General features: G+C 46.1%; 1 protein-coding gene across 2 annotated transcripts in view; it reads left to right on the forward strand.

Annotated features, from left to right (window-relative positions):
• The first annotated feature begins 11,318 nt into the window (after nucleotides 1–11,318).
• The window catches only part of CLYBL (citramalyl-CoA lyase), a 150,423-nt gene continuing 146,647 nt past the window's right edge, over nucleotides 11,319–15,094 (forward strand). For both annotated transcript variants that reach the window (XM_065740834.1, XM_065740833.1), the window contains exon 1: nucleotides 11,319–11,358. In XM_065740834.1, coding sequence (XP_065596906.1) covers nucleotides 11,321–11,358 — 38 coding nt within the window. In that variant the 5' untranslated portion in view covers nucleotides 11,319–11,320. The remainder of the gene's footprint in view (nucleotides 11,359–15,094) is intronic.

Consider the following 15,094-nt stretch of genomic DNA (forward strand, 5'->3'; position numbering starts at 1 on the left):
TTAAAGGAAACTAAAAAAAACCTTTAAAGTTAAAAACCTGGTCCGTGTGATGAACTTGAGCTTTATCAGAAGTGTTGGCTTTCTGTTCTTTGGGAATGATACTGAATACGCAGCTGCCCCAGACACTTCCTTCCACTAACACGTTTGTATTGTGACTTAACAACCTGTTTTCATTCCGATCTGAACGAAGATCAGAATTACAATATTTATGCGTTTGTAAATACAACGATACCTTAAGATAAATGTTAAATTTTAATGGCAGAATAGAACCGGCTGTGTTACACGACTTAATGATACTTCTGATTAAAGTACAATTGTAAATAGGGTTTTCTAGCTTGGTAGGTGGGATGAATTATTTTTCTTTGAGGGAAATGAGAACTTTTTATTATGCTGACCTTGAAGGATGACTCTTAAGAAGCGTTGCTTTTAGTTTGGATGTGATTTTTATTTTTTACTGGTATTATGTCCACAAATATTCTGATTTCTGTGACTTCATTAGTTTCAGTGTTCTTGGCCTTTTAAACTATGTGCCTCTGAGTCCTCGGATTTATAAATTCATAATCTAATAAATATTGTAAAAATGTCTTCAGTGGGTCATTACCTGTTAAAAATTCAATTATATGGGAGAGGGATGCATAAAGACTGCATAGAGTATTTAATGACATCTTCTGCAACTTTGAGTATATTGACAGGCCTTTAGATGTGCAGTACGTGTTGTCTGCGTGCCGTGGCTGTAACGCTGCAGTGCGGTCGTGGCACACCATAATGAAGTTGTGCACACACGTGGCAAAAACGCGGTGTGGCATTCAGCCACTCCTTGGCCCGGGTTCTTCTCCAGAAGTTGCCCTGGGATGGTCAGTATGTTGAGAAGATCTTAATGCACGAGTCAGCGTTCTCTGCCGATCCTGCCCTTGGGAGATCTTGATGAAGCATATTCAATATGGCAACTATTGCCTATGGCACTTAATGTGGGTTGAAAGGAAAACAAAAAAAGCAAGTCACTATTTTTGCCTTATATTAAGAGACTGCTGTCAGTGTCAGGTGACTAGCATTAAACCCATGTTGGCTTTTTTTGAAGATGGACTATTTTATTCATATGTTGCTCAGTGATTTAGGTTCAGAACACAATTTGGCTTTTGGCAGTTTTTTCTTAAGCCTGATAAAATCTTATTTCAATCTTACTTAATCTTCGTGTACCATTTGTCATTCATAAGGTTGTTCTGTTGTTTTTTCTTTTTTTAAATCCTGAATGATTTGCTTTCCTAAAAAGACCTTAACCTAATGATGCTTGAAAACTGAACCCAATAAAAATGTCTTTGGTTAAGGTACTTCGTCATTATTAAGCTCCTAGGAGCTGCCATGTGAGAATACTTCAGACAGTGCTTCCTGAACTGTAGCACTCCACAGCCCTGTAGATGAACCACACCTCTCATGCTCTGCATATCCCCAACCACAGCTGTGTTTCAGTGTTGTGGACAGAATTGTTTTCAGGCCCCTCCCTGCACGCAGTCGCCAGGAAATGCTGATTTCAGATAGCTCTTCCATGTTTTATGTTCAAAACAGGAAGGGTGCGTGGTTGTTCTTGGCAAGTGCCATGAGCTGAAGTGTGACTGGCTTGAAATTTCTAGAAAGTATATCATTGAATATTCTTAATAGCACGTAACCACAGAAGCAAGGATATGTATATCCACGGTTCCAGTCATCGATAGCTACACAGCTGTGTGTATTAGTTTGAGAAACTGAAATACAGATATCACAGGTGCTCACTAATTTCAGTGTAGGTGATATGAAAGCAGATTTTAAAGAGAGGCTTGCAAGTGCTGTGTCAGAGTTACGTTAGTAGAGGTAGTATCACAGAATTGTAGGGGTTGGAAGGGACCTCTAGAGACCATGGAGTCCAACCCCCTGCCAAAGCAACTCCCTAGCCCAGGTTGCACAGGTAGGCGTCCAGGCGGGTCTGGAACGTCTCCAGAGAAGGAGACTCCACCACCTCTCTGTGCATACAGCCATTGTGGTATTATCTTCTAAATCTGCAAGCTAATTTTTCCAAGTGATCTGACCTTATACTAACAGTAACATAACTTGGGATGGTTCAGTTTCAGTGTGCAGAGATGATCTGGGAAGTGCAACACACTGTAGATTTTACAATGGAGCTATTCTAAAGTTGTCTCCTCCCTTGAAACTCATCTGTACCTCATGCTGGAGGTTAGACTCAATGCTGGAGGTCCCTTCCACCCCCTACAATTCTGTGATTTTGTTAGTTTTTCTGTATTTAGTATTCTTGTGTACATCAGGTCATTACAATGTTCTACTGTGCACCATATATGCGATTCAGATCTCTTAGACCTGGGGATTTGGTCTAGGCTTTCAAAAATGCTAGCCTCTTTTCCTGCCACGGCACATCACAACTCGAGTATTATTCTACAGGGCAGAAGGTGACTTGTGCAGAAATGATCTGGACACATAAAGCATAGCTCTGTAGGGGCTACAGGAGAACTTACTTTATTGTTTGGTTAATTTATCGTTTGGTATAACTGCCATCATGGGTTTGCTCTGCTTTTATTTGAAACATCTGGAACTCACTGTTGGTGAGACTGCTTGTAAATCCACTATGCCAGGAGATGACAAATGCAAGTTGTCATCTTCAGATGACATTGCGTTCCTGCAGCTTCGGGGGCTTCCTGCACTTCCCCTGAAAGCACAGTCTAAACACTTCCTTCCCTCAGAGGGATTTTAGCATCACCTGCTGGCCACAGCACATACAACCTCACAGGATGGGAGCGGAGTTAAGGGTATGATGGGAGGTTTCACCGAACCACAGTCTTGGAGGACTGGAGACAGTAAGTTTATTGACGTAGTTAATTGCATATGCTAATTTCAAGTTTGTCAGTATCAAGAACAGTTAACAGCAGCCATTCATGTAAGTTTTCTGTGAGGATGTTAAAGATGTCTCATGCTCCTAGCGTGGTTGTGTGCCTGGAAGAAGTCCTTTAGAATGAATCATATTTCAGGTATACAGCCTTCCTTTATAAGGATTGGTTCTTCTCACCCAGGTACGTTTGGTACTTCAGGTGGCTTTCTTAAGGTCACTAGCAACAGGGTGCTTCAGAGGGGGCCATCGAGTCAAGATGGTTGACTTATTCTCTATCTGGAAAAAATACTTGTGGAGGAAACACTCCCTCTGTTTTTCCTGTCTTTTCACATCTAGCTTCTGATTTGCTCAAGATTAACTACTGAAATGAGGTACTTGCAATCACAGAACAACCTGACTTGACTGAGGAAGAAATGCACCCATGACCTCCCAACACAGTGGGCTCATGCACGTGCTGGTCCAGCCTCTGCTTACCCCTGACCACTGTTTTGGAGAAGACACTTCTGATATCCAGCGTGGGATGTGTCCGAGTAAGCTGGTGTGCTGGCATGGAAGCCCATTCTCTCTGTGGCCCAAGAACACGAGAAACCATGAAGTTGTGACATTTCTTCTCTGGCCTCGCTTAAGAGCTACAAAACAGAGCAAACCCACGTCAGTCCTGTTTTCTGCTTTTCTACAGGGATCTGCTCAAGTCCCCAGTTTATCACAGGACGCAAGGTGATGACAGCAGCAGTGGACAGAAACCACAGAGAGGAATAAAGGGGTTCCCTTCCTGTCAGTACCAAACCTGGGGGGCAAGGTCCAGACAAAGAATTGATTTGTGTACCAGAAAAATACTGGGTCATCAAATCCAAGTGTATTCTGTCATGCAGTTATCAATTTCAAGTGGGGATGGTGGGTGTATTCATTTGTTTTTCATTTTTTTGTTGAAGACATTTTTTAATCCAGAAGAGAATTTCAGAAGAAAGCAAGACAGGCAGGCAAATGTAGGCAGATTAGAAATGTGTTTCCAGACCCCCCAGAGATTTTCTCGAACACTGGATTGTTTTAGGGTTAAATACATCTATCCTTTTGTCTTCTAAACTTGTTTACAGACAAGTTTTTGAAGGAGATTTCTGCACAGAATGGAGCAGAAGTTGAATCTCAGTGTTTTGCTGGACAGGAAGCTGTTTCCTGGCCAACTCCATAGCTACCACTCAGGAGGACTGCTGGTAAAATAACCTGAGCAGACCATCTACCCTGCAATTCGATGCAGGAATGCACTTCTGCATGCTGGAACACCAGTCCCAGCACACAGTGTCCAAGCAAATGTCCAGCAGGAGCCTCTACTGGGACACTGACTAAGGACCAGGAAGGAAGAATTGTAGCCCTGGAGTCCTTGAAAATACTGACAAAGAGAAATTGCATGAAAAAAATGTTAAGGTTCAAAGACTGCAAGTGGATTAGAGTGAAGAAAAATACTCTTTCATTCCTAATCTCACAGCCTGAGCAAATACAGAGAAGGCAGCAACACTACTAGGTCCTATCCAGTCATAGCAACAAAAAATGTTCGAAGGACAGCAAATAATTACAGTTAGAAAGTTTACAGGAGAAACAGAAGCTCCATTTACAGAACTTAATATCTAGCATAAAGTCTGAGCTGGCTGGCATGAAAGGGAGAAGGATCTGGAAAAATAAGTAAATCACTAAAGTGATGCAAAGCTTTAATTCAAGGGAGGAATGCCATCCAGAAGGACCTGGATAAATTTGAAAGGTAGGCCCTTGTGAACCTAATGAGGTTCAACAAAGCCAAGTGCAAGGTTTTGCAGTTGGGCTGAGGCAACCCCAGGTATATATGCAAACTGAGAGAAGAACTCCTTGAGAGCAGCCTTGTTGAGAAGGACTTTGGGGTCCTGGTTGATGAAAAACTTAACACGAGCCAGCAGTGTGCGCTTGTAGCCTGGAAGGCCAACGGTATGCTGGGTTCCATCAGAAGAGGACCGGTCAGCAGGGAAAGAGAGGTGACTGTCCCCCTCTATTCCGCCCTCGTGAGGTCCCAGGTGGAGTACTGTGTCCAAGTGTGGGGCCCCCAACACAGAAAAGACATGAAGCCCTTGGAGAGCGTCCAGAGGAGGGCCACAGAGCTGATCCAAGGGCTGCAGCACCTCTCTTATGAAGGCAGGCTGAAGGAACTGGGCTCATCCAGCCTGGAAATGAGAAGATGTGGGGAAACCTCATTGCAGCCTTCCAGTATTTAAAGAGAAGTTATAAACGAGGGAAATCTACTTCTTACACAGGCAGTGTAGGACAACGGGGGTTGGTTTTAAACTAAAGGAAGGTAGCAGACTTAGATTAGATGTCGGGGAAGTTTTTTACTGAGAGAGCAGCGAGGTGCTGGAACAGGCTGTCTAGAGATGCTGTAGATGCCCTGTCATTTAAGGCCAGGCTGGATGGGACCCTGGCAATCTGATCTCGCAGCTGGTAACCCTGCCTGTGGCAGGGGGGTTGGAACTTGATCCTTGAGATCCCTTCCAACCCAAGCTATATGATTTGATGAGCTGTATTTAAAAATCACTTTGTTGGTGCAAAGAATTTATCAGATGTTTTTGAATTTTGGTAAACTCATTGGGAATATCGAATATCTTGCACTACAGACCCCTGAAGGCAGCAGAAAGCCTGAGAACACCCCACGTTGGCAGTATCTCTCCCTGCCTGCCAAACACTGTGTCTGCCCTGAGTGCAGTTCAGCAGTTAGCCTTGGATAAGGGCAAACTTTCCACACCCTGCACAGGGCAGAGGTCTCAGTTTGTGTGAGACACGTTCTAGCCTTTCACCTTTACGTGTGCATAGGCTGCCCCTACGTATCCAAACACCATGGTGCTTCATGAAGCCAACTGCCATCTGTGGGGCATGCAGGAGGCAGTCATAGAGCCCGTAACTCACAGCAGCACTAAAAAGAAACCACGGAATTAAAGAGGAGAGGAAAGCTGTGCTGCAAAAGGATTATCCAGGGTCCTGTCCTTGCTGAAAGTGCCACATGTCCTTCTTCACAGTGTCGGTGCACAGCCCTGTGCTGAACCTCCTCAGAAATGCTGCTGCTGGATGTCTCTCCTTAACCAGCATCAGCATCACAAGATTATACTGCTGAAGAACGTTCCTCTTATCAATGGGGACGGCTCGCCACATGCTGAATATCTGCCGGACAAAATTATTTGTCATTTTTACTTTCAGTCTAACTTAGGTTTAATTGTTTCGATTTAAGCCTCTTGCACTAACACTAAGCTGCTTTTGTTTTTACTTTGGATCCAATAATTTTAATGTTTCCTCCATATGGCAGTGGGTTTTCAAAGGAAAAAGAAAAACAAACCAAGGTCTGAGACGGAGTTACTTGAATGGTTTGAAATTAGGAAAGGGAAACTAAAAATAGAAATAGGACATACCAAGCTAATGTGACATAGAGGTGATAAAGAGATGTCAATATGTGGACCAGAATGTTCATGTCCTTCATTCAGTCCTCCTGTGTTTATGGTGGGTTCTCCTATGACTTCAGCAGCAGCAGAACTAAAGCACAGCAGTTTTCACAGTAAAGAAGACCTGAGTTCTGGGAGGATGGCTAGCTGGCATGGTTTCCTCCCTGCTGAATTTCCTCTACTTGCACTTATGTGACTTACAGTCACTCTCCACAGCTGGCCTCTCAGGTAGCAAGTTTCTCAGCACTTGGATGATCCAAAAGCGGCTCAAATTGCAGTGAACACATTTCCTGTCCTCTGACAGTCCTGTGATGATTTCCAAAAAGTGACTGATGGTGTGTGACAGAAAATGTCAGCTGTCCACGTCACCAAAGTCACTGCAACAACTACTACTCCTTATGTGACCTCTGTCACAGCACTGAGGCACTGAGCACAGACACATCAATGAAGGGGCTACACAGCATTTTACGTCCCCAGCCCAATGAGCAGAAAAAAAGCAGTGCCTGGTAGCGGAATTAGAATTATTCATACAAATAGGAGAGGGAAATTTAGACTTAAAACTCCAACCAAGACAAAATATCATGCTTCCGCCTGTTCATAAGACATGGCTGTTTTGTCAGGGTCTGAAGCCGACCTCATCACCTGCAGGGAGTCCAGTGGTGTTCTGCTGCCAGCAGCCAGCTCAGTCCTTAAGGACAGAGGTACAGCATAATTGGACTCCCACTACTCACCTGATGAAAAGTCTGTTTCTTGCTGGGGTGCATGAGCACCTGGGATATTTGATGAAAACAAAATCACTTCATGCTTCTCACATTAAAATCATTCATGAAATCTTACCACAGTTGCCAAAGTCTTAAGTTTTATTCTCTTAATAACAAGGAAAAAACGACCTCATTGAAGTGATGTGAGATGTTACCCTTTGGATGTTGAATCGCTTCCATTCTGAACTGTGCTGCTGACATGACAGAAGGCAACAGCACCTAAGTGATGTTTCATAGACTATATTCAGATTATTAACCACATTCTGAACATGGTTCTTATCTTCCTGTCAAATTTACTGTCTGAGAAAGTTTTAGTAGAGATCTGCCAAAGCTCTGTTTCCTGCTTCCGTTTTCTTTTCTCCCCTTTGGCACTGAAAACGTGAAGTACTGCAGCATTTTACACAAGGATTTCAGAAATGTGAAAGATTATGGAAAGCGTGAGAGTCAGGTAGGGTAAGCTAGAAGCAACTTCTCTAAGAACTCTTTACATGTTCATTTTGTTATTACATCAAAGTGGAGTGTAACTTCTGAAGCTATCAGCCACCTAACCCAAACTGCCAGTGCCACAGGGCTAAATTATCAAAAAAAAAAAAGTCAAATCAATAAGAAAGGCTAAATGGTACAGAACTTTTGTTTCAGATGAGATAAATACTGGATGCTCCTTGAACTCTGTCTCACAGAGAACTGTGTGGGGAAATTGATTAATTTGCTCACCAGCTTTTTTCTAGGCCTTTTAACCTCCATTTTCCCTGTGTTGATTGCCCAGTTTCTTGCACACAGCTGACCTTCCAAGCTGCCTGGAAAGGCTGCCACAGGACTGTCCTTTCTTTCAAGTGACACTTTGGGCACAACCAGCATTGTGTCCTCCTGGTATGCAACCAGCACTTGCTCCCAAAGCGACGTCTTTGCCGTATCGCTTTGTGCCAACTTTGTTCACGGAGGTCTTCTCTGTGGGCTTTCATAAGCTCTCTACAAACCATTGTGTGCCCAGGCTCTGCAAAGAGGTAGCAACTGGTCCTGAAACTAGTAGATATGACCATGGAAGAGAAACATAGAATCATAGGATCCCCACAGTTGGAAAAGACTTCTAAGATCATCCACTCCAACCGCCCACCTACCACTAGTATTCCCACTAAGCCATATCCCTCAGTACAACATCTAAGTGTTCCTTGAACACCTCCAGGGTCAGTGACTCCCCCACCTCCCCGAGCAGCCCGTACAATGCCTGACCATCATCTCAGAGAAGTATTTCCTAACGTCCAACCTGAGAAATCTCCAGCACTGGCACAACTGCAGGCAGGGTTTTATTTGCTTGATATGGATGCGCCTACACCTCCTTTCAGAAACACCCGAGCTGTGCTGTAATATAATATGGACCTGAACAGCAGGATTTTCAAAAAAATTCCTAAAACTCTGATTAGAAACTACTTTTTAAATATGACACTCAGTAGAACTGAGATTAGGTACTCATAATTTCCACCTTGGAAAACAAAAAAGCTTTGTTCTACTCACCACTTAGTGAATATCATACATTTTATAAACAGTTTTTTTCTTTTCATCTTAGCTTCAGTACTAAAATTTTACTTTGCCCAGTGGTTCATTAGAAACAAGTGTCACCCAGAGTTCAGCTATCCATTATACAGAGAGAGCTTTAAAGACAATGATCTGTGGCAGACACAAACAAAACCAGGGGTCTATGCCTTTTAAACAAAACCCATTTCCCTCCCCCTTCCCCACAGTAAACAGCTTCTGGCTGCAGATTTGGTCCTTTAGAGAAGAGATTTTTAAGATCCCAGATGACCTGTCCAGCAGCCTGGTAATCCTCAAATCATCTGCTTGCCATCCTAATGTGGAGATGTCACTGAAAAGGCTTGTTGACAACCTTCTGTTGCATTAAAGATAAGTCTGTACAACTGCGGCCATCTTAGTGGGTTAAACTTTAACACACGGCTGAATAAAACTTCCCTTTCTGACAAATCCAGGAAGACTGCTGGCAGGAGAAAACTGCGTGGAAAAATACATGTTTTCCAGTTCACTTTGTGTTAGATGAAGGATAACAGTGATTTGTATAATGTCCTGTGAAGTCTCTTAAAAATATTTTAAACGGTGTTGTTTCACAAGTCTGAACGTCGTTTCCACGCACATCCTCATGCAAAGTGTTTCAAGCCATCTAAGCACCATGTTTTCTATTAGTGTGTAGTTAAAATATTTTGCATGTAACAGATTTGCTTCAGTTATTTAGTGCTAAAAGTGAGTACTTCACTCTGAAGTCTTAACAAGGGCTCACGTGGCAAAAATACAACAATCAAATGCATTAGTGTCTCCCAGGCTCTGATATTATCAGCATCTATGAATCCTTCAATCAATTTTTCTCTTGGGTAATAAATACTAATCTCTGCTAAACTGTTTTGTTACATATACAGCATGCTCTCATCCCAAACAACTCCTTAATCCACTATTTTAATAATAGTCTCTGGATTAAAGGATCTATAGTGCACACTGACGCAACGTATTGAGTTAAGGATCTATAGACGGACATTTCTGTGATCCATTTTAATGGCATACAAACCATCTCAGCATTACAGTGTCAACAGACTGCAGATCATCTGGCGGCAGCCACCGCCGTGTCCTGTTGCCCATCTCGCACTGAGCAAATCCAAAGGTTCTCGGACCACATGCTCTGGGTGTGGTGTGGACATCACCTGTAGTTCTTGCTTCTAGCACACCCAGGTGATGCAAGTGAGGAGAGAATGTACCAAACGACTCACGACCTTGTGCATTGCTAGATGAACACTCTGTGCTCAGGAAACAAAGCAGCCAGTGGAACCGTACACTCAGTGGGATCACAGCAGTTAAAACATGAGGCTGGATAAGGAATGAGAAAGAAAACCAATACTGAAACCACACCACTTTTTGAAATGCATCGCATGCTCCCACCTGGAATACTGGTTAGCACAGCTCCCCACTTCAAACTCCCTTACAGACAGCGCATGGAGCACGCAGGCCGGGGGCCACTTCCCAGCATGCCAATATTTGACTTTTCTGAACTGCACTGGTTCCAGGCAGACACTTTTCAGTAATCTTCCCCCAAGACTGTGTAGACTGACGTTATCTGAACTGGATAGCAATATGCATTCACTGTAAAATCCTCTTGATGTACAAAGTAGGGCTTCTATAACTTGATACCTTCTAGCTAGTGTTTTCTTTGATTCATTGCTGGACTTGCTGTAGTGGTTTCTACTTCCTGCGGCTTCACCTCAACTACTGGCCCTTCATTTTTTTCCAGATGTTTCTCCATTCTTTAGCTTTCGATCTTCCCTCTGTTGCAATGCACGCTGATCTGGTTCCCATCCCTCAAGGATCCTTGAGGAGGCAGCAAATTGCCTGGGAGGGCTGAGCGGGGGCTGCCCAGAGAAGGCAGATGAGCATCTTGCTCCAGGGCTCTCAATCTGTTGTCTGGTGAGGAGGTCTGGGGAGAAAAGGAGAAAAGTCAATACCTCCTGCTCCTTCCCCACCCACCTGTGTTCCTTCTGGCTCAGAACCCTTTCTCTCCCTCTGCTCACCCTCGCTTAGCCACCTATGTTTTTATTGACCTTAACCCACTGCCCAGGCCAAGCCAACCCCATGTCTCCTCCAGGAGAACAGTGAGTCCCATCCAAGGCCCCTGAGGAGCTGTCACTGCGCTATCAGAGCAGGCCCGAAGCAGCTCTGGCACCACAGAGGCCCTCTGACACAGCCGGCCATCACAAGCGCCCTCCTGCCAGAAAGCATCACGGGGACCTCTGCGAGATCGGTGCTGACAGACGTTTATTGCACACAGAGCTGAGGTGCTCACACCACCACCCCCAGCAAGGTTTGTAGTGCCCACGCTGCTGCGATGCTCTTTTCCCTCCTGAAAGTCACAGCGAATGAGTGTCAAGAGGACAGAGAGGCGCAACGGCTTCGGGCAGCAACACGCGGCACAACAAAGCCCGCGGATTTTTAGCAGAGCGGATCATCAGTAGCTCTACACGCCTTCCTCTCCTCCACCGCCCGTGCCCGGCACCCGCACGCCGCGGGCAGGCAGGAGGCGCCCGCTGCCGGCGGCGGGGAGCGCCCGGGCACGTGGGGGGCGGCTCCCACCCCCACGTGGAGCGCGGCACACCTCCTCCTCCCCTCCCCGCCAATGAGCCCCGCGGGGGAGGGCCGCGGCGGCGTTCCCCAGCCAGTGGGCAGCGGCGGGGCGGGGCGAGGCGGTGATGGCGGCGATGGCGGCGGCGCGGGGCTGGAGGCGGCTGTGAGTGATGCGGCGCCGCCCCGCGGCACGAGCGGATCGGGGCGGGCGGGGGCGGCACGCGGCGCCTGAGGGGGGCGCTGTGCGGAGGCGGGCGGGCGTATGGCGCGCGTCGGGAGTTCGGGGGGCGAAGGCGGCGCGGGCGGCGGGAGGGGAAGGGAGGGGTCACCTCATGGCGGCTGCAGCTCTCACAGGGAGCGGAGGGCAGCGCTGAGCTCTGTGTGACAGCAACAGGGCCCGAGGGAACGGCATGGAGCTGTGCCAGGGGAGGGTTAGGGCACAGCCCCGAGTGCTGGAGTTCATGGAGTGTTTGGACAATGCTCTCAGACGTTGGGTTTAACTTGTTGGTGATCCTGTGTGGAGCCTGGAATGGGACTCGATGACCTGCCTGACTCCCAGGATTTGTCCTACCATGCCTGTGTCCCATCACCCACCTGTGCTGCCCTGGAGCCACCCAGCTCCTCCATGACCTCAGTTTGGGGCAGCCAAGCAGTTGGTGGCCTGGAGTGGATGAAGAACCAGGAGTCCTTGCGCACATTTCAGCTGGACAACCATTTAGTGGAAAAATACAGGGATGGCTTCAAACTTTGGCAACTGATGTACATGTGGGTTAGATTCTGTTAGCAGCTTTGTGATTTCCAGCAGGAGCTGGGTCCAGACACTGGTGTGTGTCCCACGGCTGCCACTTTTGTGTCTTTACTAAGATGTCACTGTCCTGGCAGTGCTCAGAGCACTGGTTTTGCTCGGTTGTAATCTTCCTGAGCCTCTTGGGCTCTCCCTGCTTTGGAAAGATTTTTTTATTGGAAAAAAGTTAAAAAAAACAAACAAACAAACAAAAAAAAACCTCCTTCCAGCTGTTCTGGAGTAATACATTCAACTGTTCTTCATTTTATTTTCTTTTTTCTTTTTTGTAATTGCTGAAGGCTTTTTATGTGCTTCTACAGACAATGTTGCAGTAAAGCACTACGTATGAAAACTTCCATCACCACGGATCTGCACAGAGGGCTCTCTCTATATTTAACACTTGTGGTGTAAAAGAACATTGCACCTGGTTGCCCTCAGCTACCTGACTGCATGTGTGCTTTCCCCATGAACAAGAGGGCTCTTTACATCTCTTTCTTTACGTGGCATGCTCCAGCCGGAAGCATACCCACATGCCTGCACGAGGTTGGTCAAAAGCGACATTGCTAACCTCACACCTTGGCAGAGTACTGCGGAGTGCAGAATGCACGATGTGGATGTGTACAGCTTTGGGAGTGCTGCTGGAGGAGCGCTGCTTCAGCTGCCATGCCACTAAATGAGCGTGACGGATTGCTGTGGTGTGGTGAGGCTCACCAAGTGTCTTCTTGGAAGATAACATAGCATAATTCTGTCACATCTTGCTCAGAGACCATACATATGTCATCTACAATTTCTGCCCTTGGAACAGAAGATATTTGCAGCACTGGGAGTTCCTTCTATTGCCTCCAGTTGTCACCTTTGCTCCCAGGATCCTGCTGCTGCTTCATCTCGTGTTTCACAGGACAAGTTTGAGTCTACTTGGCAAATTAGTCCTGATGGTGCTTTTCATGGATTGGACGCTGGAGGGTGCTAATGCAATGAGAGCTGAAATTGTTTTAGCAAATTAAAAGGTTCTCCTTTGTTGCTTGTGAAATAATTTTATTCTTTGTTGCGACATTTAAACAGAAAGACATCAGCTGTGGTCCTTCCTCGTAGCTGATCTTGCTCAGTATGTGTAGAGCGATATCCAAACATATCAATAAAGCATTAAACCTGCGAGGGATTTCTGTCCTGAACCTTTGTTAAAAAAAAAAAAATTCATTTTGTGTTCTACACGCTTTCTAAGTGTGTCTTTCTAGAGATAAGAACACTTTATCAGGCAGAACTGTTGAGAAACAGCTGCAAAACCTGTTTTTCTACAAAGTCACTTTGGTTCACTGAAACCAGTGTGGCTGTGTTGCTGATGAGCACCTGATGAAAGCTCATGTTTGGGGAGGAGGAGGACTGCTTGAACACTGCTGATGGAGTCTCTGGGGCTGTGACCCTCTGCCAAAGGATGAACCTGATAGAGCTCTCTAACATCAAGGTTTGGGGTGGCTATGTGTGGTGTGTACCCTGCACCTGGATGTGGTTAAAGGTGTCCCTGCTGGCCTTGCGTTACGCTAAGCCAGTCTCTGCTCTCCTCTGCAGTTAGCAGGAGGATGCCAGCTCCCTGGTGTGTGTGCTCTGGCAATTCCATAGCCAGTATTAAGGACTGTGAAACTACTGCCTGAGCCAGTTCTTGTCCTGGCAGTGGCAGAGGTAGGACGCTGGCTAATTAATGCTAATGAGAAGCAAGGTGCAAAGCCAAGTGTACACAGCTGATCACCCCTGGCACCCCAACAAGTCTGCTTAAATCTCTCCCAGTCCTCAGTGGTCCTGCCTGCCCCTCCACCTGCCTTTGTGGAACAGTAAGCAAAATGGGAGCTGGCAGTCATTAAGCTCTGAGCAAAACAGGATTGTTGCAAATACACTTTTGTTTGAGGTCTTTCTTATGAGATGCGAGTGACAAGTGAGTCACTCCTGTATCTTGTTCTTTCCAAATGCATTGTGCTGTGTTCTCCGGGAAAGCGTTACTTTGTGTTGGTCAACTTTTGTCCTTTTTCAAGTGTTGGAGTATGTTCACATACAGACTGCTTTCATTCTTCCTTTCTTTTAGAAATACGCGGCAGTTTTTCTTCTGAGCAGAAGATGCAGATGAGCTGGAGAAAAGAGCAGTGTATAAGGGAACCAGGTTGGGTCCTGTTCTGGCACCGTTCGAGATACGTTTGCTCACCTCGCCAGTGTGCACAGGCAGTGTGGCTGGTTACGCTGCTTGGCACGATGTCAGAAACTGAAATGCTGACAGCGGTGCCAAAAGGATTTGCAGTTGTGCATTTCATGTGGGCTGCGGCCTAATTTATCCTGAGAGCCCCGTGACTGGCAGAGAGGGCTCACGGGCCTCATGCCATAGGTACTCAGCAGCGTTGGGTTTAAGTGCTGCCAACTGCTGGATGCTGTCCTCAAGGCTCAAAGCCACCCCACCATGAGAGAGGAGCGGGCCTGTGCCTGGGCTGCCTGGCACCTCACAGAGCGCAGCCTGCGTGCGGCCTTTCTGTGCTGCTCATGAAAGCTGTGCAAGGGAGCTCTGCAGGGCTTTGGTGCCTTCTGCAGAGATGGAGCTGCTGTCCTGGATGCCTCCATGCTCAGGGGTCGCTCAGGCAGGGAAACGCCTGTGCTACTGGATGTTGCCAAGGTCGCCTGCTTTTCCTTCTCCCCTCTGCGGGCCCGGGCTGACCTGCTGCCGTGGGCTGAGCAACTAAGCCTGCTTTCTTCTCTGCCATTTTAATTAAAAAATGGTTGGCATCAGGGCTCTGCAGCGATGAAAGGGAGATGATGAAACTTTGAAGAATTTGGGGCATAAAGTCAATCTCTAAATTTTAATGTACTCGTTGCATTTAAACAGTTAATAGATGCGTTTTATTATCGAGCTTTCAGGTGACCTAATTTCCCTTAGTACTGTACATTTAGCTTTATACATCTGCACCTAATTTGTAAAAAAGGACTTAATGAGAAACTTCAAACAGTTTAAATGTCAATTACAAAGCGAGCGAGGTTTTAAAGTTCCAGTAATCTGTCCATATTGGTCATCGAAACATGATCCCAGGTGGATGTTAATTCAAGACAGATGGCATTCCAAAGGCACAATTACAAAGAGCTT

This window comes from Cyrtonyx montezumae, unplaced genomic scaffold, assembly GCF_038088225.1.
Source record: "Cyrtonyx montezumae isolate F1298 unplaced genomic scaffold, pur_monq_1.0 scaffold_3, whole genome shotgun sequence".
In the NCBI taxonomy this organism is placed as follows: domain Eukaryota; kingdom Metazoa; phylum Chordata; class Aves; order Galliformes; family Odontophoridae; genus Cyrtonyx; species Cyrtonyx montezumae.